We start from the raw sequence: 27,172 nt of genomic DNA, 5'->3' as shown, positions 1-27,172 counted from the left end.
CCACCCACTTTGGGAACCATGTTCCCACAGGGAGGGAAAGACTTTTTCTTAAGTGATGTTGTCACTGGTGAGGTACCTCTGCTCCAGAGAGTAACCCTAAGGGGCCTCATTGGGGTCTCTCTCTCTCACACACATACTCACACAAACACAAACACACACACACACACACACACAACACATACACTTATACTCAGACACACACAAACACACTAGCACAAACACACAACTCAGACACACAAACACACACTAAAGACGTTAGAGCCGAGGAGGAACTTGGTGGCCAAGGGGGATTAGTGGTTAAGGGAAGGAGACAAGAGGGTAAGGGCTGTGCCTATGCTCAAAACACTCTGCACCTAAGGAAACCCGTCATTACATATAACTGCTAGATGCTAATAAAAACATTGTTTAAAAATGAGGACTGAGCATGCTAGCCCATACCTATTATCACAACAATGTGGGAGTCAGAGGCAGGAGCATGAGTTCAGAGTCATCCTCAGCTGTGGAGTTCCAAGCTAGCCTAGAGTACAAAGTGAAACTTTGTTTCAAACAATTATGTCAGGGCCTGGAGAGACGGCTCAGGGGTTAAGAGTGTTGGCTGCTCTTGCATGGGACTTCCAGCACCCACATCAGGCAGCTGGTAAACTCCCGTAACTCCAGCTGTAGGGGATCCAATATACTCTTCGGGCCTCCATGGGCGCACACGCAAATTAGAGCCAGGCACTGTGATGCATGCCTTTAATACCAGCACTTGGAGGGCAGGGGCAGGCAGATCTGAGTTCAATGACACCCTGGTCTACATGCATACATATACACATACATATATACACATACATACATATACACACAAATATATAAACGTAAACGAACTGTTATTTAGATCACAGAGTTGTGTACCATAACCTCAATTTTAAAACTTTTCCATTACTCCCTCAAAGAAACCTGTAATTCCCAATTACTTCCTAATTCCTTTCATCCCTTCTACTTCCTCTGTAGACCACCACCGATACACTCTCCATCCATATGGATTTGCCTATTCTGGGCGTTTCATAAAAACGGAATCATATTCCATATGTTCTTTGGGAGAGCCTTTCATTAGCACACTGTTAATCCATTTGTAGCTTTAATAATAAAGTAGTGATAATCCAAGTATCACTACTTCCTGACCCCATCCTGCTGCACAGCACCCCACGGTACAGGCAGGCGCCGTAGTTCATTGACCCATCCGTCCGTCATCTGATGGAGGTTTGGGATGTTTCCACTTAGGAGCTATCATGACGAACACTGCTGTGAATATCTGTGTGCATGTTTTTGTGTGGATGTACATTTTCTTGGAATGGAATTCTTGGGTCTGTATTTAACCTTTAGTAACCGCCAAATTTTCTAGAGCAACAACATTTTCCTCCCTCCCAGCCATGTATCAGCCTTCCAGTTACCACACACTCCCTGTCATGAGCGCTAACACGGAAGTACAGCTACAAGATAAACCTTCTTCTCAGCCCCTGCCTAAGAAAGGTCCTCTCCAACCAAACACACAGCTTTGGGGGACTCACAGGACGTGGTGAGAGGGGACAGGGACAGATCAGCCAAACGCACGCTGGCAACCAACGGGGCGATAGATGCACAGCCGGACAGCACTCACATCACTAACAGCACTTGTCTTTGGTTGGTTGGTTTTTGAGGCTATGTCTCAAGCAGCTGAGGCTAGCTCTGAACTCTCTCTGCAGCCAGCTTAAATCCCTGATCCTCTTCCATTCACATCTGATGGGCTGGGATTGCAGACGCGTCTCACCATGCCTAGGAGACATGTATTTATTTAGAGACCTACAGAGCTTTGTTTTGTTTTCAGCTCATTAAGAAAAAGGTTTTAAGGGTTGGGGATTTAGCTCAGTGGTAGAGCACTTGCCTAGCAAGCGCAAGGGCACGAGAGAGGCAGGACCTGGTGCTTCAGCTGACCCAGGGTGGAAGACAGCGGGCTGGGACTGAAGGCGGGCTGGGATTGACTGGCGGGCTGGGATTGACGGCGGGCTGGGATTGACGGCGGGCTGGGATTGACGGCGGGCTGGGATTGAAGGCATGCTCCACCACCCGGGCTCAAGGAAGAGTTTAATAATCAGTGACGTACCGGTTTGGACTAAAATGGGAGCATGAGGAGGAGGACGGGGATGGGGCTCTACAGAGCTCGGCCTGGTATGCACAAACCCTCAACCACAAAGACACTAAAACCACGAAAGAGAAGAGGTCTCTGTCCTCAGCTGCAAACAGATCATTTCTCATTCAACAGGAAGACACTAGTAGGTAGTAGAGAACCAAGGGCTTTGACTATAAACCTAGGAGCCAGGAGAAAAGGATGAAAGAAACTTCCACAGAGCGGAACCAGGCCCAACCAAGGAAATCTGTGTGGACTGAGATACACAATGGGCAGGGAATCAGATTGATTGACTGGTTGATTGATGATTGATTGATTGATTGATTTCTGGACACATTTTATGCCACCTAGACTGGCCTTGACCTAAGAACATAGCTGAAGCTAGTCTTGCCTCTACCTCTCAAGTGCTGGAATCATATGTGTGCACCACCATGCCCTGTGAGAAAAATCTGTGAAGGCAAATTATCTCAAATCAAAAGCAGCCCCATGCCAGGCAGCGTGGTGCACACCTACAATCCCAGGATCAGGAGATAAGGCTAGCCTGGGCTACAGAGAGAGCCATCTCAAACACATACAGACACACATGCACAGACACACACATGCATATACACTCGTGTGCACACACACACATACACTGCACACGTGTGCACATACACACACGCAGACACATGCCGCACTCCTGAACATATACACACACACACACCATACACATACACTCATACACGAACTCGTACACACACACACACAGAGCAGAGAGATGGTGCAGCAGGTGAAAACTTGCCAAACCATCTCTCATGAGAAACAGTGTTTAGATCTCAACAACCCACGCAAATGCCGTGAATCCGAAGTGGACACGGTGTCCCACCCGTGACTCCAGGCTCCAAAGGTGGCAAAGGGACCTCTGGAGCAAGCCCGCTAGCCAGAGTAGCTGCAATGCTGAGCTCCGCCGCTTCAACTGACAGACCCTGCCCCAGTGGGTAAAGTGAAGAGTGATGGACGCGTCTGCTCCTCAGCTTGAGCCTCCACACATGTGTACATGTGCACCAGGCGCATGTGAACACACACAGATCCACACATACGCCACACAGACAAATGGGAGTTGGGGAAGCAAAACCAAAAGCGGTCGGTTTTCTTTTTCTAAAGGAAATGGTTGTTGCTGCGAGGAGATAAATTATAACAAATGCCAGGGAGGTGATGTCAGGGAAGGCGGGGTCGGCCGCTTCACAAGGGCAGAATTCCTTTATTCCCAAACACTTCCCCTTCCAGCCTCACGGATTTCATCTCTGCACTGAGCAAATGCCTCCAGACACGAGGACCTACAAGCTCATCGCTCTTCCTATTTTTTACCTAAGTCAAGACATAAACTTTTTCTTTAAGTAAATACATTAAATTACCTTGTAGAACTCCGAAATCCACACTTGGCTGTTCTGTAACTTTATGTATTTATTTACAGCCTCCCTCTCTCCTCTCTCCTCTCTCCCCCTCCCCCTCTCTCTCTGACAGTCTTGCTTGGGGTGGGCTGGAATTTACTCTCTGAACAGGCTGACCTCGAACTCCATTCTGCTTGTTTCCAGAGTGCTGGGATTTGGAGCAAGTGTGACAGCATGTTTGCTTGCCTTCTGTGACTATTTGAATTCCAATGGATAGGAATTTAACACCACATCCCAAGAAAGACTGCCTTTATTAGCCGATTTTTATTTTTTTATCTATCTGTTTATTTGTTTGTGGTTCTGGGGATTAAAACCCAGAGCCTTGAGGAATTTTGCCAAAAAGCTACAACCCCATCCCTTAAAAAAAAAAAAAAAATAGGGGCTAGATAGATAGCCTAGTGGTTAAGAGCTCATACGGCTTCTTGCAAAGGATCCCAGTTCAGTTCCCAGCACCCACATCAGACTTACACCCACAACTGCTTGTAAGTCTGCCTCTTGTAGGGATCTGGCACCCCTGGCCTCTGCAGAGGCCACTTACATATCCACACACATACACATAAATTAAAAAAAAAAATGATCTCTGTATGTGCGTGTGTTGTTTGAATCTTAGATGGTCTTTTAATAAAAAAAAAAAAAAACCCAGAGCCAGATATCAGGGTGAAAGCTGAAGGATCAGAGAAGCAGAGCAGCAGCCACTAGTTCTTATCTCTTTGAAATCTTCAGCCTAAAGAGAGTTAGTTCCTGTTTCCTCATGCCTCATATACCTTTCTCTGCCCTGCCACATTACTTCCTGGGATTAAAGGTGTGTGTGCTTCCCAAGCAAAGGCATGAGATCTCAAGTGCTGGGATTAAAGGTGTGTGCCACCACTGCCTGACCTCTAAGTCTAATCTAGTAGCTGGCTCTGTCCTCTGATCCTCAGACAAGTTTATTAGGGTACACAATATATCACCAAATGTGTGTATCACGCTCATGAATGCAGGTGCCCATAGAGGTCAGAAGCATCCATTCCCTCTGGAGCTGGATTTATGGGCAAGGTACCTGAAATGGATACTGGAATCTAACTCTGGTCTTCTGCAAGAGCAGTAGACATTCTTAACCACAGAGTCATCCACAGCTGCCCCTCCACTTTGTTTCTTTGAAACAAGTCTCACGTAGCCAAGACTGGCCCTGAATTTACAGCCTTGTCTCAGTCTCCTGAGTGATTGGGATTACGAATATGTATCACTACACCGGTCCTTGTATTTGACTATACTACTATAGTTAGGACAAATAATTTAATTAAAAATAAAGACTGGGGAGATTGTTGAGCAGGTAAAAGTACTTGCTGTGCGAATATTAGGACCTGAGTTCAAATCCCCAGCACTGGTGGCCAGAGTTACAGCTCAGTGGTTAAGAACACTGGTTGCTATTGCAGAAGACCCAGATTCAGTTCCCAGCACCCGCATGTCACCTTAAAACTCTATGTGGCTCCAACTCCAGGGATCTGACACCATCTTCCGGCCTCTGCAGGCACCAGGCACACATGTGGTACACATACATGCAAGCAGCAAAATCTTTTGGGTTTTTCAAGACAGGGTTTCTCTGTGTAGCCTTGGTTGTCCAGAAACTCACTCTATAGCCCAGGCTGGCCTCGAACTCACAGAGATCCACCTGGCTCTACCTCCAGAGTGCTGGGATTAAAGGCATGTGCCTCCCCCAATCAATGCAGGAAAACATTCTTACATATCATTCCCCACCCCCCACTCCGCATCCCCCAGAATCCATGTAAAACCAAGCATGGCCTCACATGCCTATTAACCCAGTACTGGGACAGAGACCAGTGGACCCCCAGAGCTCAATGGTAAAGCCATCCTGGCTGAAATCTCCCTGCAACACACACACACACACACACACACACACACACACACACACACACACACACGTGCACACACACATAAACAAAATAAGAAAACTATAACTTTCAGTCAGACATGGCGCCACATGAATTAATCCCAATAATCCCAGTACTTGAGAGGTAGAGAAAGGATGATCAGGAGTTCAAGACCAGTCTCAGCTACTTTATCAAGGCTGAGATAAGCCTCAGCTACATGAGACTATGTCTCTAAACACAAAGTAACTAAGAAAATAATGACTGTCACAAATTACCCATGAGACAGCTTCCTTTGGTGAGTAAAATACATGAGATGCTTCAAAATGAAACAACCCTGTTTCTACCTGTGCTTCCTTTTTGATCATCTGCTGCTGCTCTTTTCCTGAGACAGGGTCTCAAGTATCCCAGGTTGGCCTTGATCTTGCCATGTAACTCAGGGTGACCATGGACTTCTGATCCTGCCCCCACCTTCCAAATGCTGGGACTATAGGACCCATCACACATCAGCTTCAGTGATGCTTGGCTGGAGCCCAGAGACTCACAGATGGTAAGCAATCAGTTTACCAATAAGCTTCCCATTTTTACTTTATTCTCTAAAAATTGGATTATACTGGCCAGGCAGTGGTGGCGCACACCTTTAAGCCCAGCACTCGGGAGGCAGAGGCAGGTGGATCTCTGTGAGTTCAAGGCCAGCCTGATCTACAGAGTGAGTTCCAGGACTGTCTCAAAAAACCCAAAAACAAAAGGAAGATTATATTTTTATTGGGGGCATACATGCCAGAATATGTGTGTGGAGATCAGCGGACAGTTTATAGGAGACAGATCTCTCCTTCCACCTCAAGGCAGGCTCTTATTGCTTCTGCTGCTCTGTATACTTCAGGCTAGATGGCCGAACAACCTCCAGGCAGATCACCTTGCCTTAGGAGCTCTGGGACTGCAGACCTACGCCACCTCATCCAGTTTCCTTACATGGGTTCCAGGAATCGAACTCAGATCCTCAGGCTATGCTGAAAGCACTTTTTACACACTGAGTCACCTTGCAGACTTGTATTTTTTTATTCCATAAACTAGAAGTAATAACTATAAACAGCAGAGAACTATAATGTAAATTTTTTCCTTATATAAGGAAACATTATTTACTTCATGTCCAGGCTTTTTTTTTTGGAGGGCAGGGGAGGATAGAAGTGCTAAAAAATCAAAACTCGGGTCTTCTCTTTTGTTTTATTGTTTTTATGAGACGAGGTTTCACTATGTAGCCCTGGACTGGCCTAGAGATCACTATGTAGATCAGGCTAGCCTCAAACTTATGGCCGTTGAGTGTGAGGATTTCAGGCATCTGCTACTTAGGTCTGTTTATATGGTGCTGGGAGCTGGAGACTAACCCAGGGCTTCATGCTTGTCGAACAAGAACTCTCCCAAATGAGCTACATCTCCTACCCTCATCTCTTGGTCTTTGGTTTGTGGTGTGGGCTCATGCAGCTGAACTCAAAACTCACTCTTGGCTGGGGATAGCCTCTACCTCCCAAGTGTTGTTGGTTCAGCAGAATGCCTGGATTACAGGTGTGTGACACTCGGCTCTTGTGTTTTAGACAGCTTCTTGCAGTGTTACCCAGGCTAGCCCGGGGTTTGTGGCAATCTTCCTGCTTCTGCCTGGGTTCTGAGTAAGAAATTACAGGACTTGAAGAAACTACAGGACTTTATTTTATAAATCTTTCTATTTTTAATTCTTTTTTTAATAATTTGTTTATTTTTACTTTTATTTGCATTGATGTTTTGCCTGCATGTATGTCTGTATGAGGGTGTCAGATCTTGGAGGTAGAGACAGTTGTAAGCTGCCATGTGGGTACTGGGAATTGAACCCAGGTCCTCTGGAAGAGCAGCCAGTGCTCTTAACTGCTGAGCCACCTCTCCAGTCCCTCTATTTTTAATTCTTAAATGGGCACATTTTACATTTATCACTAAAAATTAACATAAGATTTTTAAATTTCTCTCTCTCTCTCTCTCTCTCTCTCTCTCTCTCTCTCTCTCTCTTTCTCTCTCTCTCTCTCTCTTGTTTTTTGAGGCAGGATTTCTCTATGTAGTCCTGGCTGCCCTGCATCTCAGACCAGGCTGGACTTGAACTCAGAGATCTGCCTGCCTCTGCTGGGATTAAAGGTGTGCGTCACTAGGCCAAGTTGCTTGCTTGCTTGTTGTTCTGAGACAAGTTCCCTCTATGTAGACCAAAGGCACCAGGCACACAGGTGGTGTGCAGACATCCCTGCAGGCAAAACACTCATACACATAAAAAAACAAAACAAAAAACAAACAAACTGCACAAACTGCTTTGCATGGTGGTGCTTGCCTGTAATCCTGGGATTCTAGAGACTGAAGTGGGGAGGGGTGGTCTGTTTGAGGGCAGCTTGGTCTAAGCAGCTACAGAGTATAAGTTTCAAGCCAACCAGGGTTTCATAGTAAGAACTGAAAACAGCCAGTAAAATTAAAAAAAAAAATGTACACATGAGAAAATATATCCAAATTCTTTTCCCAAAACAAAGAAACAAATGCACCAAACTATCAAACTCATCTGTGAAGAGCAAGATAAAGAGCAACAGAGCATGTCTCAGTTCAAACGCCCCAAATTCACAAGATATATATACATATATATATATATATATATATATATATATATATATATACATGAAATCAGTCATGTGCACAGCCACAATATGCAAATATAACTTCCTTAGATGTTTCAGAACATTGACTTGTAAACATTCAAAGATTTCTTTTTTCACTCCACATTTTCATTTCTTTATTTTGTATATGTAGAGGTCAGAGGACCACTTGTGGGAGTCTCCTTCTACCATGAGGGCTCTGGGGACGGGACTCAGGTCTTTCGGCTTGTAGGCATGGTCTTTGCCAGCTGAGTCGTCTTGACAGACCCCCGAAGACTTTTTAAAATTATTTTTTTATTATTATCATTAGCATATCGCTAGTATGTGTGTGTGTGAGTTTATATGCATGCCACACACTGTGTGTGGAGGTCGGAGGACAAATTTCAGGAAGGGAGTGATTCTCTCCTACCATGGGACCTGGGACTGGAAATCAGGTCATCAGGTTTGTGTGGCAATCTCTTTTACTCACAGAGACGTCTCACCAGCCCCTAAAGACTTTTTGACAAATATGTTAGTAAAAATTCAAATGCTTCCTCTCCTATCCACCCAGACCTTATAAATTATCGGGAAGAGATATGAGATCAAATCCAAGCCCACAGCCCTAGCTCTTGTTGCCTGCTCTCTCTTACACTTAGAATCTAAACATTAGGCTGTTTGCTTAGTTGCCAAGTGCATGTCAAGCATGTGCAAGGCCGTAACTTCTATCCTCCAAAACAAAAACAAAAAACAGAGTCTAGCCAGGCGGTGGTGGCGCACACCTTTAACCCCAGCACTCGGGAGGCAGAGGCAGGCGGATCTCTGCGAGTTCGAGACCAGTCTGGGCTACAGAGTGAGTTCCAGGATAGGCTCCAAAGCTACACAGAGAAACCCTGTCTTAAAAAACAAAAAACAAACAAACAAACAAACAAAAAACCAGAATCTAAATCTTAAACGTCTCTCAAAATCCAAAGGAAATGGAGAACTGAGAAAAGACATTTTAGATACATTCAAATCAGAAAGTTCATTTAGTTTTATTTGAATGGGTATCCTGAGAAACTTGGAAGGGAAAAGAATCAGGAATGAGCTGTAATCGGAGCTCTGGGGAGGCTGAGGCAGGAGGATCACAGTTTGAGGGCCAGGTTGGGTTACATAATAGAACCCTATTTAAAAAATAAAACAAGAGCTAGGTGGTGGTGGTGCACGCCTTTAGTCCCAGCACTTGGAGGCAGAGCCAGGCGGATCTCTGTGAGTTTGAAGCCAGCCTAGGCTACAGAGCGAGTTCCAGGACAAGATCCAAAGCTATACAGAGAAACCCTGTCTCAAAAAAAAAAAAAAAAAAAAGAAATCAAAAATAAAAATAAAAATGAAAAAAAAGAAAAAAATGAAAAAAAAAGAATTAAATTTTGGTTGAATATTTGGTAAAAAAAAAAATAAATAAAAAGAAAAAGAAAAAGAAAAGAAGAAAAAGAAAAAGAATCCAGGTGCAGTGGCTCATCCATGCCTATGACCCTAGTTAGGCTGCAGCAAGTTCAAGACCAGCCTGGGCTACATACAGAGTGAGTTCCAGGCCAACCTGAGGTAAAGAGGGAGGCCACATCTCAAAGCCCCAAAACTTACAAAAAAAAGAGAAGGTAACTTTTATATAGTACTATATAGATTTGAGGAGAATAAAGGTAGATAGATTATTCCCCTTCCAAACACACACACATATAAATGAATAATATATATGATAGGACATCAGTCTATACATTATACATATTGATACATTATAAAGTAATCAAAAATATGTGTAGAGCTTTCTTTCCTTTTTTGTTTTGTTTTGTTTTGTTTTTTGAGACAGGGTTTTTCTGTGTAACACTAGCTGTCCTGGAACTCCATCTGTAGCCCAGGCTGGCCTTGAACTCAGAACTCAGAGATCCACCTGCCTCTGCCTCCTAAATGCTAGGATTAATGGCCTGCACCACAACCGCCTGGCTCTAGTTTTTTTGTAAGCATATAAACCAAATGCCACTAGGAGACTGCCCTGGTGAGACACTAGTGTTTGAGTCTCCAAAATGGTCTCTTCAAGTCCAACAGGACGTGAATCTTTCCCCTACCTCCAGCATTCCATCAGATAAGCTCAACATAGATCTCTGGAAGAACTGCTTCAATGCTGGGAGTGGGTAAAAAGTCTTCCGGCTAAAGCTCCTCTCCAGTACTGCAGACCAAGAAACGCCAAGAAACTGCCTTCTCTGGCAAAGGTGGGCAAGATTGTCCATCGCTCTCCAGGCTGTCCAATTCACTCAACCATAGCTTAACTTCTCAGGCAGCCATGGGTTAATCATAAAGATTCCAGGGATCCTGGCTAATCCTGGCTATCTGCGGGGTTCCAAGTATCCACTGGAAAGGCAAGACCTAAAGAATCACAGAGCTCTCCGCCTTAATCCCAAGGCATGTTATCTGCCCAAATTCCTCGGCCAGGAAGGATGGGATAGGGGAGGGTCTCTAGTCTAGAAGCACACACTCAGTTCTCCATGAGCCCTGAGACCTCTCTGGCTACCTGTGATTTCAGCGATCTGGGGTTTGAGTAAAAAGGAAAGTGGGATGGGGGAGACGAAACTCACCACAATGATACAACAATCTTGTCAAGAGTGCGCCCAGAGACAAGGGACACCCTCTCCCAAGAAGATCGGCACAGTCAGGCGTCCAACTAACTTCATTCCACGAGAAACAAACTTGTAAAGCTGACGCTTTTTATTCCCCCTGCTTTCTCCAGCCTCACAAACCCTGCCTCTAAATTCCTTTAACTCCAGAACCAGGTGCAGAAACACAACGCAAGAAGGGGAAGGAGAGGCGCTGGACGGGAGAGAGGAATCCAGTTCCCCTCTTAAAGGAGAATCTAACCCAAGGGCACTCCCGGAGCCCGGAGCCCGAGCCCCGGGAGAGGAAGTAGCTGGATTCCCCCAAAGCATTTTCCTACCTTCTTGTTGTTCTTGTTATACCCAAAAGTCGAAATCCCCGGCCTGGAAGTCACTGATAGCAGCATTTTTTTCTTTACGGTTAGGGAGCTGAGAGAGAAGAGAGGGAGGAAAGGAAAGGGGTGGGGGGGAGAGGGAGGGAGGAGGGGGAAAAGGAGAGGGAGAGAGGAAGGGAGGGGAAGAGGGAGGGAAAGGGAGAAGGGAGGGGGAGGAGAAAGGAGAAAAGGAGCAAGAGAGAGAGGGAGAGAGAGGGAGAGAGAGAGAGTGTGTGAGTGAGTGGGGGGGGGGGCTGCGGGGAAGAATGAGCTGGGTCTGCCTCACGTCACTGACAGAAGTTAACTCGGAGTCAGGACAAGCCGCCGCCGTTCCACTGGGTCCTAATGCCCAGGACGTTCTAATTTGGCTCGTTTTACATGGGCTTAGTAGTTCAAGCTAGAAAGAAGGGTCCCTAGGTCTAATCCTTTTCAGATGGACCCCATCCCTCCCTGAACAAGTTCCGACTCTCACAAAAAGACAGTTATCCTATTGTCAATGAAAAGACAAAGGTTTTTGTTGTTGTTTTGTTGTGATTTGAAACGTTCCCTCGGATCTCAGCTACAAGATTTCAAGCTTGGCCGGGCAAGATGGCTTACTGGTAAGGGTTGCCAAGCCTAAGTCAGGTCCCCAGTCTACAAGGTAGGAGAAGACCAACTACCAAAATTGTTCTCGGACCCCCACAAGCACCCAATGTGGCTCGCCCACACGTGCACATACAAAATAAATGAAATACAATTTTTTAAGATTTCAAGCTTGATGTAAAAGGACACACACACACCCACCCCACTTGACTCTGCCTTCTGGAGCATGCAAAGAACAGTATGCTTGAGATGCAGTATGTGAGATGAGCTCAGAGCTCAACTACTTATACTTAGGGTGATCTTAATGCATTAAGAAAGAACATGGAGCCCGGTGTTGGTGGCGCACACCTTTAATCCCAGCGCTCGGGAGGCAGAGGCAGGTGGATCTCTGTGAGTTCGAGGCCAGCCTGGGCTACCAAGTGAGTCCCAGGAAAGGCGCAAAGCTACACAGGGAAACCCTGTCTTGGAAAAAAGAAAGAAGGAAAGAAAGAGAGAGAGAGAGAGAGAGAGAGAGAGAGAGAGAGAGAGAGAGAGAAAGAGAAAGAAAGAAAGAAAGAAAGAAAGAAAGAAAGAAAGAAAGAAAGAAAGAAAGAAAGAAAGAAAGAGAGAAAGAAAAAGAACATGGAGGCTGGTGAGAGGAAATAGGGGTTAAGAGCACTTGCTGCTTTTCTAGAAACCCACAGCTGATGTCCAACATCCACATCAGGTTGTTTACAATCACCTCCATTGCCTCAGCTTCCATGGACACTGTTCTTATGTGTTTCTCCCCCCCCCACTCCCCCCTCTCTCCCCCTCCCTCTCCCCCTCCCTCTCTCACTCACTCTCTCTCTCACTCTCTCCCACTCCCTCTCCCACTCCCTCTCTCTCTCTCTCTCACTCACTCTCTCTCACAACAGGCTAACATCAGCATTCCCATTTTAGATCTTCTCAGTAAGGACAGCACACTTAAGAAGGCATCATCAGCCAGGCATGGCGGCTCATGCCTTTAATCCCAGAAAAACAAAACAAAAATCATCAGAACAATTTCATGAAGTTCGGGGCTTTGTGATTTTTTAAACAAGTTGAAGCCTTTTATTTACTATTTCACTTACTTATTTTCGGTGGTACCAGGGATCAAAACCAAAGGCTCCTGGTCTGCTGGTGTCCCGCTCGCTAAGCTATACAAAGCGATGTCTTCAGCCCAAGTGGAAGCTACCTTATTTAACATTATTATTTATTTATGTAAGACAGGGCCTCACCCAGTGGCTCGCACTGACCTCAAACCGGTTATCACCCTGTCTCGGGCTCCTTAGTACAGGTTCACCAGCACAGACACACACTCCTGCCTCATTCCGTCTGTGTGTTGGCTTCGTTTGGTCCTGGCTATTTTGTGTATTTTGTGCTAGATGATCAAGCACTCTACCACTGAGCCACATTCCCACTCTTCCGGCTTATACTTGATGCTTTTTTTTTTAAGTTAGTTTTATTTAATCTTTTATGAGTGTTATGTATCACTCATGTTCCTGGTGCCTATGGAGGTCAGAAGACAGCATCCGATTCCCTAGAACTGGAACTACAGATGTTGGTGAGCCACCGTGTGGGTGCTGGGAATCAAGCCTGGGTCCTCTGTATCAGCTCTTAAGCACTGAATCAACCCTCCAGCTCTCTTTGATATTTCTGAGACAGGATCTCAGGTAGCCCAAGGTGTCATGGAGTTCCACATAGCCCGAAACGATGACCTCCTAATCCTCATGCCTGCTTTCCCGAGGGCTGGGTTACGGAGTGCACCACCCTGCCCAACTCTTTGATTTTCTATTCTATTATTTCCCAGCCCTTAAACCCCGGCCCCCCGAAGCTTAAACAAGTAGAAACACTCACTGGGTGTGGAATTTACAGCCACGCAGAATGAAGTTCACAGAATCAGGACACTATCTCTGAGCTGTTAAACAAACAAATCATAGCTCTTTAAAAAGCATGTTTCACAAAGGAGTAAAATATGAGACTTTTTAGGAAAGAACAGAACTTAAAGAGTCAAGACTCTCACACAGCTGCAGTTAATACTCACCTCCAGTGCACCCTCAAAGGAGTCGTTGTAACAAGAAAAGACAACTTAAGGACGACCCCACCAAGCCTACCCATCTACCTAGAACAGGGAGTGACCGGCTTCAGAGCTTGTCCTCAGGACTCCGGCTGCCATCACAGACCTCCAGCGGACAGACATCCAACCCAAACTCTCTCTGCAGGGAAGCCCTGCTCTCCGGCTTTCCTGTCACTGTTTGGCTATGATCGTGGAGCAGACAGCGCCAGCCAACATTCTGCAGAGCAAATACAGGCATGCACAGCCACCCCCAGCTCTGACTTTCATTTATAACAGGACAGGAAGTGCATGCTCAACTCTAGGGACACAGGAAGGGTGGGAACAGCCTCAGTGTGGGAATTGCAACCGAGAATGGAAACAGCCCAATACAGTAAACAAGTAAATAACAGCATCTCCAGGGGCACTGCAGTTTTCAAGAACTTCCTTTTCCACCCTCAGAAACTTTCATTCATCATACCCCAATTCATTCTTGTGGTTTTAGACCAGTCGTTCTAAATGATATTAAGTGGTTTCTCACCACGGCCAGTTCCAGACTAGCCAGGGCTATATAGTGAGACCTTGTCCCATTTATTTATTTATTTATCTATTTATTTATTTATTTAATAAGTAAGTAAATAAATAAATAGATAGATAAATAAATAAATAAATGCCAGGCATGGTGATACATACCTTTAACCCCAGAGGCAGACAGGTCTGTGGGTCTGAAGCCAGCCTGGTCTACAAACAAGATCCAGTACAGCCAGGGCTAATACACAGAGAAACCCCGTCTCAAAAAATCGATAATAATAATGTTAATAGCCGGGCGGTGGTGGTGCACGCCTTTAGTCCCAGCACTCGGGAGGCAGAGCCATGTGGATCTCTCTGAGTTTGAGGCCAGCCTGGTCTACAGAGTGAGTTCCAGGAAAGGTACAAAGCTACACAGAGAAACCCTGTCTCGAAAAACCAAATAATAATAATAATTATTATAATTATAATTATAATAAATTGGGTTTTTTTCTTTTCTTTTTTTTTTAATTTATTTTTTATTTTTTGGTTTTTCTAGACAGGGTTTCTCTGTGTAGCCCTGGCTGTCCTAGAACTCGCTCTGTAGACCAGGCTGGCCTTGAACTCAGATCCACCTGCCTCTTCTTCCTGAGTGCTAGGATTACAGGTTTACATCACCACCGCCTGTTTTATTTTTAAAAAGCAAACTTGCTTTATTTTATTTTGAGTCAAGTTTCACTATGTAGCCTTCGCTAGCCTGGAGCTCAATGTTTCTCAGTTTCTTTCCTCTTGGGATAGACATGGGCTACCGCACCCTGCCTTAATTTGCAACTGATACATAAAAGCATCAATATTATACATGTTAACCAACATCAGTCAGTGTCTTTATATATGTATACATTGTATAATATTTAGATCCCATTATGACGAGTTACTGTTTCCAGAGTGTATCCCCGTGAGTGTCACGTAACCAACATTGAAGACCCTAAGAGAACATTTCTGAAAACTAGTATCTTAGTTACATTCAAGATTATACTATGGGCTGGCAAGATGGCTCAGCAGATAAAGATAAAGACAGCTGCTGTACAAGCCTGAAAACCTGATTCAAAGCAGTGGAAAGAGAGAGCCAACGCTCCCGAGTGGTCCTCTGCTTTCCATACATATGCCAAGGCACATGTTTGTCCCAGTGCACACACACACTCAATAACGATACATTTAAACTAATTTAAATCCTAAGACCGTCCTAGGACTACTGGGAGTTGAGGCTCACACCTGTAATCTTAGCACTCAGGAGGATTTCCACAGTTCCAGACACACCTGATCTACACGGAGTTCTAAGCCAGCCCGGTCTGCAGAGTGAAGTCCTGTTAGAAAACAAAGCATGTTCTAGCTAGGATGGACCCCGGAGGCTCAGCTACACACCAGGAAAACATCAGAAGTTTTCTGCAGATGTTTGCAGATCTTTACAGCTAAGCCCACTTTTCTGAGTTCTAACTCAAAAGGCATGACCTCCCCCCTCCCCTTTTATCTCTTCTTTGGACAGTCTTAAATCCTAAGCAACATTTCCCTCGCTCTAGACATTCTCACTTTTTCTCTGTGGGGAGAATCTTTCCTCCCACAATGCAGCTGCTTGCAGACCTCCGATGATGGATCCGCCTGCTTTCTTGGACCCTAACTCCAAAGGCATTAACTTTTCTTCTCTCTCCTAAACTACCTCCTCCTCCAGGCCTCTGCCAAGATTGACAGCTTGTCTGCCCTGATGTTTTCCTTCAAACTCTGAGAAAATAGTCCCGGAGCTTCAAAAGGGAAAAAAATGTTAAAAATGGAAAAAAAGAGGTGCAAACCAGGCATGGTGGTACCCGCTGTAATCCCAGCACTCGGGAGGATCCGAAACTCAAGGTCATCCATGGCTGCCCGGTGAGTGTGAGGCCATCCAGGGCTATAGAACTCTCAGAAAGGGGGTGGGGGTTGGGGAAGAGACAACAGTTAGGTCTCCAGACACATAAAAGTCATACAAATAGAGAGATATACTGCTCTATTTTTATAATCCATCCAATAAATTTAGGGCCACAGAAGTAAAATGTCCCAGATGTACAAACTGATTTAAAAAAAATGTTAGGTCAAAGGGCATAAACACCACTAACTAGAAACTGCAATTCTGGTGAGTACATATACTTTGTTTCGTGGTGCTAGATGTCAAGTTCAAGTCCAACAGAGCGCATCTACCTGTGAGCTTCATCCCTAGTTGGTTTTTACTTTTCTTCTTCTTTTTTTGTTTTTTGGGGGTTTGTTTTGTTTGTTTGTTGTTTTTTTGAGGCAGGGTTTCTCTGTGTAGCTTTGGAGCCTGTCCTGGAACTCACTCTGTAGACGAGGCTGGCCTCGAACTCACAGAGATCCGCCTGGCTCTGCCTCCCGAGTGCTGGGATTAAAGGCGTGCGCCACCACTGCCTGGCAGATTTTTACAGTTTTAAAAGATGGTATAAAGTCTGTGAAGGAGCTGGGAAGGCTGCAGACTCTGTGAGAGTCTATCTTAGTAAACCAAAAACAAAACCCTTTTGTGACCGTGTGTATATGCCCGCCAAAGCCAGAAGAGGGCATTAGACCTCCCTCCTGCAGCTGGAGCTACAAGCAGCTGTTTGGGCGCTGGGAATCATACTCAAGTCCTCTGGAAAAACAGCAGGCACTCTTGGCCTCTGAGTCCATCTCTCCAGCACATTTTTTTTTTTTAAAACAAAGTTGGCTGTGGTTACACACCCCTGGAATCCCAGCCCTTGAGTTGCAGAGACAAAAGGATTCAGAGCTGGAGAACAGTCTCAATTACATAAGGAATTTGAGGCCAGTCTAGATGACATGTGACCACCTGGCCCTCACACACAGGTCTACCTTCCCTGTGAGGGACAACACTCATGACTATTCCCACCACCCAGGAAGCTGAAGCAGGACAATTGCAGGAGCTCTTCTGGGCTACACAACAAGATCTCGTCTCAAAACAAAAACAAAAAAAGAAAAATATACTTTCAAATAAGAATCGCAAGGATTTGGAGATACATGGACCTTAGTCTGTTTGATGAAAGACGCCTATTATGTCGTCATTGGCCTCCAAATCGGGGTGAGGAGCTGAGATAAACGTATTACCTGCAGATGTTCTGGACTCTAGCCAATACTCCAGTACAGCCAGTTTACGTGCTCTCAAAAGTAGGAAGACTGGCCAGCGTGCCAACAAACAACAAACAAACAAACAAAACAAACCCCCAAAAAACAAAAAAAGAAGAAGAAGAAAAGTAAAAACCAACTAGGGATGAAGCTCACAGGTAGATGCGCTCTGTTGGACTTGAACTTGACATCTAGCACCACGAAACAAAGGTCTCAATACACTTCCGGGACCAGGAAACAAGGTCTAACAGAGCCAAGGCACTCACCTCCAACATACCCCCATCTCCAATGGAAAAACTCCTTCCATTGAGTAAAGTACCTGTCCTCAAGTATTCTGTAATGGAAATCATCTAAAGTGTTGAACATATCTCCCTGTAAAGAGAAGAGGAAAAGCAAGGTAAGAAAGATAGAAAAAGGCAGCTGAGGACACAGCTGATGAGGCGCTTGCCTGTCATGAATGAAGCCCTGGGTTTGAGCCTTAGCACCATGTAAAGCCAGGTATGGTGGCACTCATGTGTAGTCCCAGCTCTTGAGAGGGGAGGAAAGGGATGAGGAGTTCAAGGTCACCTTCCTCTACCATCTTCAAGGTAGCCTGGACTATGTAAGACTGTCTCAAACAACAAAAAGAAAACATAGGAAAGAGACCCATACAGAAGAGAAGTAGGTGGAGTTTTCCTGTCCCTCAGCCGCTCTCAAATAAACACACTGAGGCTTATATTAATTACAAATGATCGGCTGATAGCCCAGGCTTGTTACTCGCTAACTCTTACATTTAAACCAACCCATATTTCTTTTTTTTTTTTTTTTTTTTAAGCATTTATTTATTTATTATGTACACAGAAGAGGTCACCAGATCTCATTACAGATGGTTGTGAGCCACCATATGGGTGCTGGGAATTGAACTCAGGACCTCTGGAAGAGCAGTCGGTGCTCTTAACCTCTGAGCCATCTCTCCAGCCCCAACCCATATTTCTTATCTATGCTTTGCCACACAACTTGGTACCTTTTCTCAGTACAGCATGCCTGTCTTGCTTCTCTGCATCTGCTGGCAACTCCCCTGACTCTGCCCTTCTCCTTCCCAGCGTTCTCAGTTTGGCTTTCCCCCCTAATTTTATCCTGCTTAGCTATTGGTCAGTCAGCTTGTTTATTAAACCAATCATAGCAGCATATATGCACACAGTGCGCAAAAGGATTATTCCACAGCAGAGGAAGTGTTTGCCTAAGCATATATGTGTGCACACAATGTGTAACGCTTGTGTTCCTCATGCCCACGAAGAGGAAGAGGAGATCCCTTGGAACTAGAGGTACAAGCTACCCTGTGGATGCTTGGGACTGAAACGTGGGACCTCTGTGAGAGCAGCAAGTACTCTTCCCTGCTGAGCCATCTCTCCAGTCCCCCTCACCCACTGCCCAGCTTTTTGAGACATGGCCTTACTAGATAGCACTGACTGGCTTGGAACTTACTCTGTAGACCAGGCTGGGCTCAGACTCACAGAGATCTGCCTGCCTCTGCTTCCCAAGTGCTGGGATTAAAGGCGTGCGCTACTATACCCAGCTCTCTTGTCCCCCCCACCTCTCTCATTTGTCCCAGCCTGCACATACACCCCAGTTGTTGCTTTGTTTGTTTTGAAATAAGGTCTCATGCAGCTCAGACTGGCCTTGGACTCACTATGTAGCTAAGGATGACCTGGAGTTTCTACCTCTCAACTCCTAGCATTGCAGGCATTTGCACTGAAGGATCTAAGACTGGATTCTATGCAGTCTCAGAATGGCCTGCACTGATTATATGATTCTATTCATGTGTTTTCTTCACACCTGAGATATTAGTTTTGCCTAGCCCTAGTTATCTCTAAAACAGGTAACTCACATGACCCCAGCATGGGTCACAATGTCAATTCAACTACTAGGTTTGACCAAAACCATGAGGATGACAATGAGCCAAAGTACTGAGGGCTGGGAACATAGTCCAATGGTAGAGCGTTTGCCTAGCATGCACGGGCCCTGGGTTCAATCCCCAGTATGCCTGGAAACAAACAGCAAAAAAGAAAATGATTAACTCGAAGTAGCCTTAACAAAACCTTGTAGACAACTGTCAAATAACAAAAATATTTTAGGGGTCATGGTAAAAACATAAACAAATTGCCTTAGCCTCCAGAACACAGGGATTATAGCTGTGTGTATCCATGCCAGCTAGGAATCTAGAATTTCTGACCTTCAGTTCTATCCTATTTGCTTATGATGAACAAGTACCACTACACCTGGCTTTTTTTTTTTTCTTTTAAAGATAGAGTCTTACATAGTCCTGCTGACCTCACAATGGCTATGGAGGCTTTGGACTTCTGATTCTGCCTCTGCGTCCCACTTGCAGGCATTACAGGAGTGAGGCACCAGAACCACCCACTGGAGGGTTTTTGGTAAATTTGTAATAGGCTCATTTTCACCTCTTTTATGTTGAAATTTGTTTTCTTTCTATTTTTGTGAAAGAAGGTCTCGATATATATTCAGGCTTAGAGAGGACTCAGTTTCTCAGCTGGGCCTCCTAAGCACTGGGATTTTATGTGATAAACACAGCAACTTGGGGGGAACAAAGGGTTTATTAGTCTTACCCCTTGTCTTAGGGTTTCAGCTGCTGCAAGAAAACACCATCATGAAAAAGCAAGCTGGGGAGGAAAGGGTTTATATGGCTCACACTTCCACATTGCTGTTCATCACCGAAGGAAGTCAGGACAGGAACTCAAGAAGAGCAGGAACCTAGAGGCAGGAGCTGATGCAGAGGCCATGGAGGGGAGCTGCTTACTGGCTTGCTCAACCTGTTTTCCTAGAGAACCCAGGACCACCAGCCCAGGGATGGCACCACCCACAATGGACTGGGCCCTCCCCCATTGATCACTAATTGAGAAACTGCCTCATGGAGGCATTTCCTCAGCTGAGGATCCTTCCTCTCTGATGACTCTGGCTTGTGTCAAGTTGACACACAAAACCACCCAGTACACTCTCCCACGTCATAGTCCCTCATTAAAAGGGAACACAAGGCAGGAGCCGAAGCAGAGACCACAAAGAAACAATGCTTACTGACTTGTTCCTTTTTTTTTTTTTTTTTTTTTTTTTTTTTTGAGACAGGATTTCTCCGTGTAGTTTTGGTGCCTGTCCTGGATCTCACTCAGTAGCCTAGGCTGGCCTCGAACTCACAGAGATCCGCCTGGCTCTAACTCCCGAGTGCTGGGATTAAAGGCGTGCACCACCACCGCCCAGCTCCTGACTTGTTCCACTGGCTTTTGGATACAGCACGGGCTCACCTGCCTTAGGGATGGTAACACCCACAGTGGGATGGGTCAAGAAAATGCCCCAGAGACCTGCTCACAGGGCAGTCTGATGGCAGCAACTCTTCAATTTCTCTCTTCCCAGGTGTGTCAAATTGACTGTCAAGATCACCCATCACATACCCCTACACTCAGCTCTAACTATGCTTTTTTTTTTTTTTCCCAGTTCTGAAAAGCAAATCCAGAGCTTCTTGCATGCTGGACAAGTACTCTAGAGATACACCGAAGGCCCCACTCTACCTCTGACTCCCAGATCCCCAGATTGTGAATACCTATGAAGTAGGCATTCTTTTTTGTTTGTTTGTTTGGTTTTTTTGAGACAGGGTTTCTCTGTCTAGTCCTGGCTGTCCTCAAACTCATTCTGTAGACCAGCAGGCTGTCCTCGAACACAGAGATCTGCCTGCCTCTGTCTCTGCAATCCTAGGATTAAAGGCGTGCGCCACCACCTTGAGGCTAATCTTTTAATCTTTATTACGTGTCTTGGTTTTCTATTGCTGTAATAAAACACCATTACCCAAAGCAACAAAGGTAGGAAAGGGTTTATTTCAACTTATATGTCCCTAAGTCAGTCCATCACGAAGGGAGGTGGGGGGGGGGGCAAGGACTGAAGCAGGGGCCATGGAGAAAGGCTGCTTCCTGGCTTGCTCAGCCTGCTGTCTTATATAACCCAAGACCACCTGCCCAGAGGCCGCAGTATCTACAGTGGGCTGGGCCCCCCATATCAATCATTAAGAAAATGCTCCACAGCGGGCCATCCTGATTGAGGCATTTTGAGGTTCCCTTTCCCCAAATAACACAAGCTTACGTCAAACACACACACACACACACACACACACACACACACACACACACACACACACACACACATACACACACACACACACACACCAACCAGGACACCATCCAAACACAATTTAGATTCAAGAATGCTTTGCTGACAGAATGGAATTTTCATCCTTTTTAGAATGTCTCTAGCGAGAACGCTAACCCCCAAGAATGCTAGGAGAAACACTGCCATCTGCTGGGCAAAGCAGGTCATGCTTCCTTTAGGAAACAGGATCCAAGGAAGGTCAGAAGTTGGAGGGAGAGGGAGGTTTTATTTTTAATTATTGGGGAGCAGCGGGATACGTACACTCGTAAGTCAGAGGACTTTATTGTGGAGACATTTCTCCACTTTCAACTTTACGAGTCCCAGGGATCACACTCGGGCTGTCAGATTCGGGTTTGAACAGCGTTTTACCCACTGAGTGGTCTCAGTCGCCCCAACTCTTGCTGTGGTTTGTTCTGGTGTGTGTGTGTGTGTGTGTGTGTGTGTGTGTGTGTGTGTGTGTGTGTGTTTGGGGGGGTGTCACTATGTGGTACAGGTTTAGGGATGGTAACTTGAACTGTTCATCCTTCAGTCTCTACCTCAAAAAAATCAGCGTGCCCCTGGGGCACAAGTTGTATAGAAAGAACTTTGCCCAATCAGCTCCCACGTAAGGAGAAAATGCAGTAAGGCAGAAACTCATTCCTGGCAACATAAAAAAGTTAATTCAGAGAAGCAGGGCTATAAAGGAAGCAAATAACTTCTGGGTGGTAACTAGAAATTCCCTAACCCATGGCATTTATTCTTGAACAGACCTTATTTCTCATGAAAAAAGGATAAGATTAGCTTGTCACATATACTTGAGAAAACCCTAATGGAGGGCTGAGAAGACAGTTCGGCTCATCAAGTACTGGCTATGTGAGGATAAGGACTTGAGTTCAGATCCCCAGCACCCACATAAAAAGCTGGGAGCTGTAACTCCAGTGTTGAGGTGGGGTATTGCCGGCCACCCGAGGTCTTGCTGAATCTGCTAGGTCCAAGTTCATGAGGGACCCTCACTCAAAAAATATGTTGGGGACTAAAGAGATGGGGGACCCTCACTCAAAAAATATGTTGGGGACTAAAGAGATGGCCGGGCAGTTAACACTGGCTGCTCTTGCAGAGGACCCAAGTTCAGTTCCCAGCACCCACATGGCAGCTCACAGCCATCTGTAACCCTCCACAGGCACCAGGTACTTATGTGGTGCACACACATACATGCAGGTAGAACACCATAAAGGGGAAAGGGCAGTCGTGGTGGCAGTGCGCACCTTTAATACCACCACTTGGGAGGCACAGCCAGGTGGATCTCTGAGTTCCAGGCCAGCCTGGTCTCAAAAAACAAAAACAAAGCAAAACAAAACAAAAACCTTTAAAAATAAACAAGTTGGAGCTTCACTGAGAAAGACACCTGATGTCACCTCTGATCTTGCATGCGCACATAAACTAATGTTGAATTAAGTTTATACTGAGTATTAAGGCTCTTAATTAAATACAGGCATGGTGTTATAGATGTGTATAATCTCAGCTACTCAGGAGACTGAGGCCGGAGGGGCAAATCTGAGCCCAGGAATATAAACTAGTCCCTGTCTCAAAAACCAAAAAGACAGGGATGGATGGGAATGTCCAACCTGTGCTTGCCTAGCATGCAGGAGGCCTTGGGTTCAGTCCCTAGCCTGGGATAACTGGGCGAGGTGACTGCAGTCTATAATCCCTGCCCTTGAGAGGTAGAAGCAGAAGGATCAGAGATTCAAGGTCATCCTTGGAAAGCAAATTCAAGAACACTCCGAGAGACACCCTATCTGAAAAGCAAGACCCAAGCAGTTCACTTTCTTTCGGGTCAAAGCCAGGAGTAGGGCAGCAAGCTATGGTCCCTGAATTTAGAGGAAGTCCTACAGAGAGGCAAACAGACAAACCATACAGAGGATGGCTAAGAGGAGGAGGAGGTCACTCGGGAGGCAGAGGCAGGCGGATCTCTGTGAGTTCGAGGCCAGCCTGGGCTACCAAGTGAGTTCCAGGAAAGGTGCAAAGCTACACAGAGAAAGCCTGTCTCGAAAAAAAAAAAAAAAAAAAAAAAAAGAGTATGAGGAGGTCCACCTGGTTTCAAACGAAATACCCATTCCGGACAGGAAGAAGAGCTGCCGGTTCTACTAAACACACAAGCATGGTTTGATATTTATTTGCCCATGGTGACATTTGTTTGTGGCAAGTTCTCCTCACATAGCCTATTCGAGCTCGCCCTCCTGGCCCTCCTGCCCAAGCTTCTCAGATGTTGGGATCTACAAGGAGTGTACCACATCGCTCCCGGTCTGTAGCATGGTCATCTAAATCCAAAAATGAAAATTAAGAGTTTTGTAATGTAGCCGGGGCAGCTCAAGAGACAATGCCCAGCACTATCTCATAGCACAAAGTAACCTTTTTCAGGAGTGAGGTTGTTTTCTCCTGGGTTAATTCCGTTGTCAATTTTGGAGAAGGCTGCGTGGAGGAGAAAGCGTGTAATCTGAGGCTTGTGCCTAATTTCAGCTGAGTTATCTTATGCAGTCTTAACTTTCTTTTTATTAAAAAGGTGTATGTGGTTGTTTTTTTTTTTTTTTAAACATTTAGTTATCTGGGGTGGGGGCACATTGTCTACGTTAGTTCTCTCCTTGCACTGTGTGGGCTCCAGGGGCTGAATGCAGGCCTTTGTCAGGCTTATCAACGGGCACCTTTACCCACCGACGCTTCTCTGTTCTGAGTTTCCTCTCTTCAAAACAGGCCTAATAACGGCTTCACGGGTCGCTGCTGAGGAGAGAGAAATTAGCTGGTGACACACTCAGTCACAGCTGCTCCTATAACGCCTGCTGAACAAAACTGCTATGAGAAGGTGTGCCCGCCCATGCCAGTGAAAGCCCTCACGCAGCCCACACTGGCCTTGGACTCCTTGGGGAGCAGCAGAATAGAGTCTTGAACTGCTAACCTCCCTGGCCCCACGTGCTGGGACTACAGGGATTCTGACCACCAGACCCTTAATTCTCAAAGACTTCTGCGTGTTTTCTTCATCAAAGAGAAGGAGAGCGGTAAGCGATCAAAACAGACAAAATTGGGCCAGGCATGGTGGCACACACCTTTGATCCCAGCACTCCGGAGGCTGAGGCAGGTGAATCTGTGAATTTGAGGCCAGCCTGGTGTACCTAGGGCTACACAGAGAGACCCAGTCTCAAAAAAAAAAAAAAAAATTGGAGGAGCACTTATATAATGTTGTGTTTCTTTGCTTATTTGTTTTCTGTGGGTGGGGGTGGGTGGGTGGGTGGGTGGGTGGGAGGGGGGTGTTGCATACACTTGTAATCCCAGCATTTGAGCACCTGAGGCAGAAGGTTTGCCCGGAGTTCGAGGCCAACCCTGGCTACAAATTGAGTGCTAAGGCAATACGGGCTATATCAAAAGACCCCGTCTCTAACACAACAACAACACCACAAAAGGCCTTCGTGTTCACTGGCTTATTTATTTATTTATTTATTTATTTATTTATTTATTTTTATTAAGAGATCTTTCTATTCGTTTTACATATCAACCACGGATTCCCCTGTCCTCCCTCCTCCCACCCTCACTGGTTTATTTTAACGCACGAACTTTACAGAAAGAACTTAAGTCTTCCACGGCCACCAACCAAATAAACTGGAGGGAGGTAACGCTAAGAACCCGGCACCCTAACTGAAGCGCGGCTGTTCGTGCGCGGGGATGCTCTCCACTCACCGCCCGCGCGCGCATCCGTGACGGGGGGGGGGCGCTTTGAGCCCGCAGCCCGCACAGCGCATTCCGGCCTTCGAACCTCGACGGTCCCTAGACGGCTCCTGCGTCCCGCTCTGTCCCATCCTTCCCTCTGGAGCAGCATTTTCATCTGCACCAAAGAATCCCATCGTTCCCAGCCCAGCCGCGTCTCCTCCAACTCCAGCAGCGCGGAGCCAGGATGCTCTCCCCCGCCACCCCCGCAGTGACGTGCCCGGGAGTCCGCGGGCGCAGGGACCTGGCTTCCACCGCTACCGCGCCGCTCCCCGCCTCCCAGGGTCCCTCTCCATCGATGATTGGTCGTGGGCCCTGTCCATCTGGACTCCAGGTCCCGCCCTCTCCCCACCCAGCCGCTGGCAGCGGCTCTCACCCGTACCCGCGGTGCTCGCATCTGGAGGCAGTCAAGGGGCTATGGGTGCACCTGCAGGGTCCCGGTCGCCCCGGGGCTGGCCCCTCCCCCGGCCCCACCTCCACCCACCCAGCCCGCCCTTTACCTCGCAGGCTGGGCTCGCCGCCGCCGGACTGTTCCCCGACTCCTAGGCTCGCCCGCCAGCCACTCTTCTGCCCCTCCCTCCTCGCCGCCGCTTGCACGTCTGGAGCGCCCGGGCAGAGCGGGTGGCGCGCCGGGGGCATGCGCTCCATGAGGGCTCTGCAGAACGCGCTGAGCCGCGCCGGCAGCCACCGCCGGCGGGGAGGCTGGGGTCACCCGAACCGGGGCCCGCTCCTGGGCGGGGGCGTCCGGTACCACTTCAGTGAGGCCGCGGCGCAGGGCAGGGGGACGCCGCACAGCCACCAGCCGCAGCACGCCACCGATCAGTAAGGCTCGCGGGACAGGGGCAGGGGACAGGCTGGCTCTCACTCCCGCTGTGGCTCTCGCTCGCTCCCCGGGAGTGCCCTTCCCCGGCGAGCGCCTCTCCTCTCCTCTCCGAGCTCACTAGCCTGCGATGCCTTTTCCTTTAGATGTGGGGCTTTGGGTCCGCCACGCTCGGGCGGCCAGGCGCCGTCCGCCCGGGAGGGCGTTTGGGCAGGTCGGTCTTCGAGATGATGATGCCTGTCCAAGGTGCGTACTTAATTGGGAACGCAGATGGGCGCGCAGTGTTGCTTGGTGCCAGTGTCCGAGGGCAGGGCCCAGGGCACACCTGCCCATCCGCATCCCCTCTTCCTCCTCTGGTCCTGGTGTTTTAGGGAAGGTCGTGGGTATGGAACAGCTTCCTGCCCCAGGTTCAGGTGCACTTGGGTCTGTCTGTGTGGTGGTTCTTGTTCCTGCGTGTCGTCAGTGGGGAATGTGTGGTGCGAGTCATTGCTGATGCGCACGCAAGTGCGTATGTGTCCGGCGTGTTTTTGTAGCAGAGCTTAGCCGTTTAATGTCTTACATGCAGGCAAAACACTCATACCAAGTTTCCAACTTGGTCGTTGAATGTGGTGACTATTCCGTGAGACACAGATTTTCCAAACCAGAGTCAGAGCTCTTCCGTTGCTCAGTCTCCCTGAACTGAAGAGTTTTCTCCTTCCGGCCCATCTTTAACCCAGGAAGTCGACCGCTGCCACCACCACACTGTCCAGGCAGCGGGGTGGACAGTTTTGGAGAGTGATGGGCTCTGGGAGTGTGACACCATGAGGCAGAGGGGTTTCTGTGTTTGGAAGGTAAAGGAGGACAGGCAGCAAAGAGGAAATACCTTGTAATTCAGATTATTTTAAAATACTTAGTTTCGGGCTTGAGAGGTGGCCCACTCATTTAGAGTATTTGTTACTCTGGCAGAGGACCTGGGTTTGATTTCCAGCACCCACATGATGGCTCACAACCACACGTAACTCCCAGGCTTTCGCGTGTGTGCATTCATATGCATAAAATAAATCTTTTAAAAACATTTAAAAA

At 46.8% G+C, this 27,172-nt stretch overlaps 3 protein-coding genes across 8 annotated transcripts in view; 1 reads left to right on the top strand and 2 right to left on the bottom strand.

Moving 5' to 3' along the window:
* Positions 1-13,855, bottom strand: part of Rbms2 (RNA binding motif single stranded interacting protein 2) — a 47,909-nt gene extending 34,054 nt beyond the window's left edge. For 2 of the 5 annotated variants that reach the window (XM_016005902.3, XM_016005901.3), the window contains exon 1: positions 11,040-11,385. In XM_016005902.3, coding sequence (XP_015861388.1) covers positions 11,040-11,105 — 66 coding nt within the window. In that variant the 5' untranslated portion in view covers positions 11,106-11,385. Of the gene's footprint in view, positions 1-10,683; positions 10,787-11,039; positions 11,386-13,511; positions 13,573-13,698 lie in introns of those variants that run through there. The other 3 variants (XM_042263270.2, XM_042263269.2, XM_076554035.1) reach the window with 3 other exon arrangements.
* A 1,281-nt stretch (positions 13,856-15,136) lies between these two features.
* Positions 15,137-25,938, bottom strand: LOC143269176 (uncharacterized). Its single transcript, XM_076554017.1, has 3 exons — positions 25,791-25,938; positions 25,264-25,408; positions 15,137-17,739 (listed from the first exon to the last, which is right to left on the bottom strand). Exons 1-3 carry the CDS (start codon positions 25,936-25,938, stop codon positions 17,718-17,720), a joined length of 315 nt encoding a protein of 104 aa, XP_076410132.1. The 3' UTR covers positions 15,137-17,717.
* The window catches only part of Gls2 (glutaminase 2), a 20,840-nt gene continuing 19,330 nt past the window's right edge, over positions 25,663-27,172 (top strand). Inside the window, exon 1 of one of the 2 annotated variants that reach the window (XM_006987356.4) lies at positions 25,663-26,356. In XM_006987356.4, coding sequence (XP_006987418.1) covers positions 26,241-26,356 — 116 coding nt within the window. In that variant the 5' untranslated portion in view covers positions 25,663-26,240. The remainder of the gene's footprint in view (positions 26,357-27,172) is intronic. The other variant, XM_006987355.4, reaches the window with a different exon arrangement.

Source organism: Peromyscus maniculatus, chromosome 18 (assembly GCF_049852395.1).
Source record: "Peromyscus maniculatus bairdii isolate BWxNUB_F1_BW_parent chromosome 18, HU_Pman_BW_mat_3.1, whole genome shotgun sequence".
NCBI lineage: Eukaryota > Metazoa > Chordata > Mammalia > Rodentia > Cricetidae > Peromyscus > Peromyscus maniculatus.
The sequence above is the reverse complement of the archived record's forward strand: the minus strand, read 5'-3'. Positions and strand labels throughout refer to the sequence as shown.

Excerpts from the sequence above, each read along its gene's own strand:
- LOC143269176 (XM_076554017.1), bottom strand. The coding sequence starts at position 25,938 with ATGGAGCGCATGCCCCCGGCGCGCCACCCGCTCTGCCCGGGCGCTCCA. Across the intron at positions 25,409-25,790 it reads CGGCGAGCCCAGCCTGCGAG|ATGAAAATGCTGCTCCAGAG; the intron begins GTAAAGGGCGGG and ends TCTTTGGTGCAG. Across the intron at positions 17,740-25,263 it reads CACGGATGCGCGCGCGGGCG|GGAGATATGTTCAACACTTT; the intron begins GTGAGTGGAGAG and ends TTCTCTTTACAG.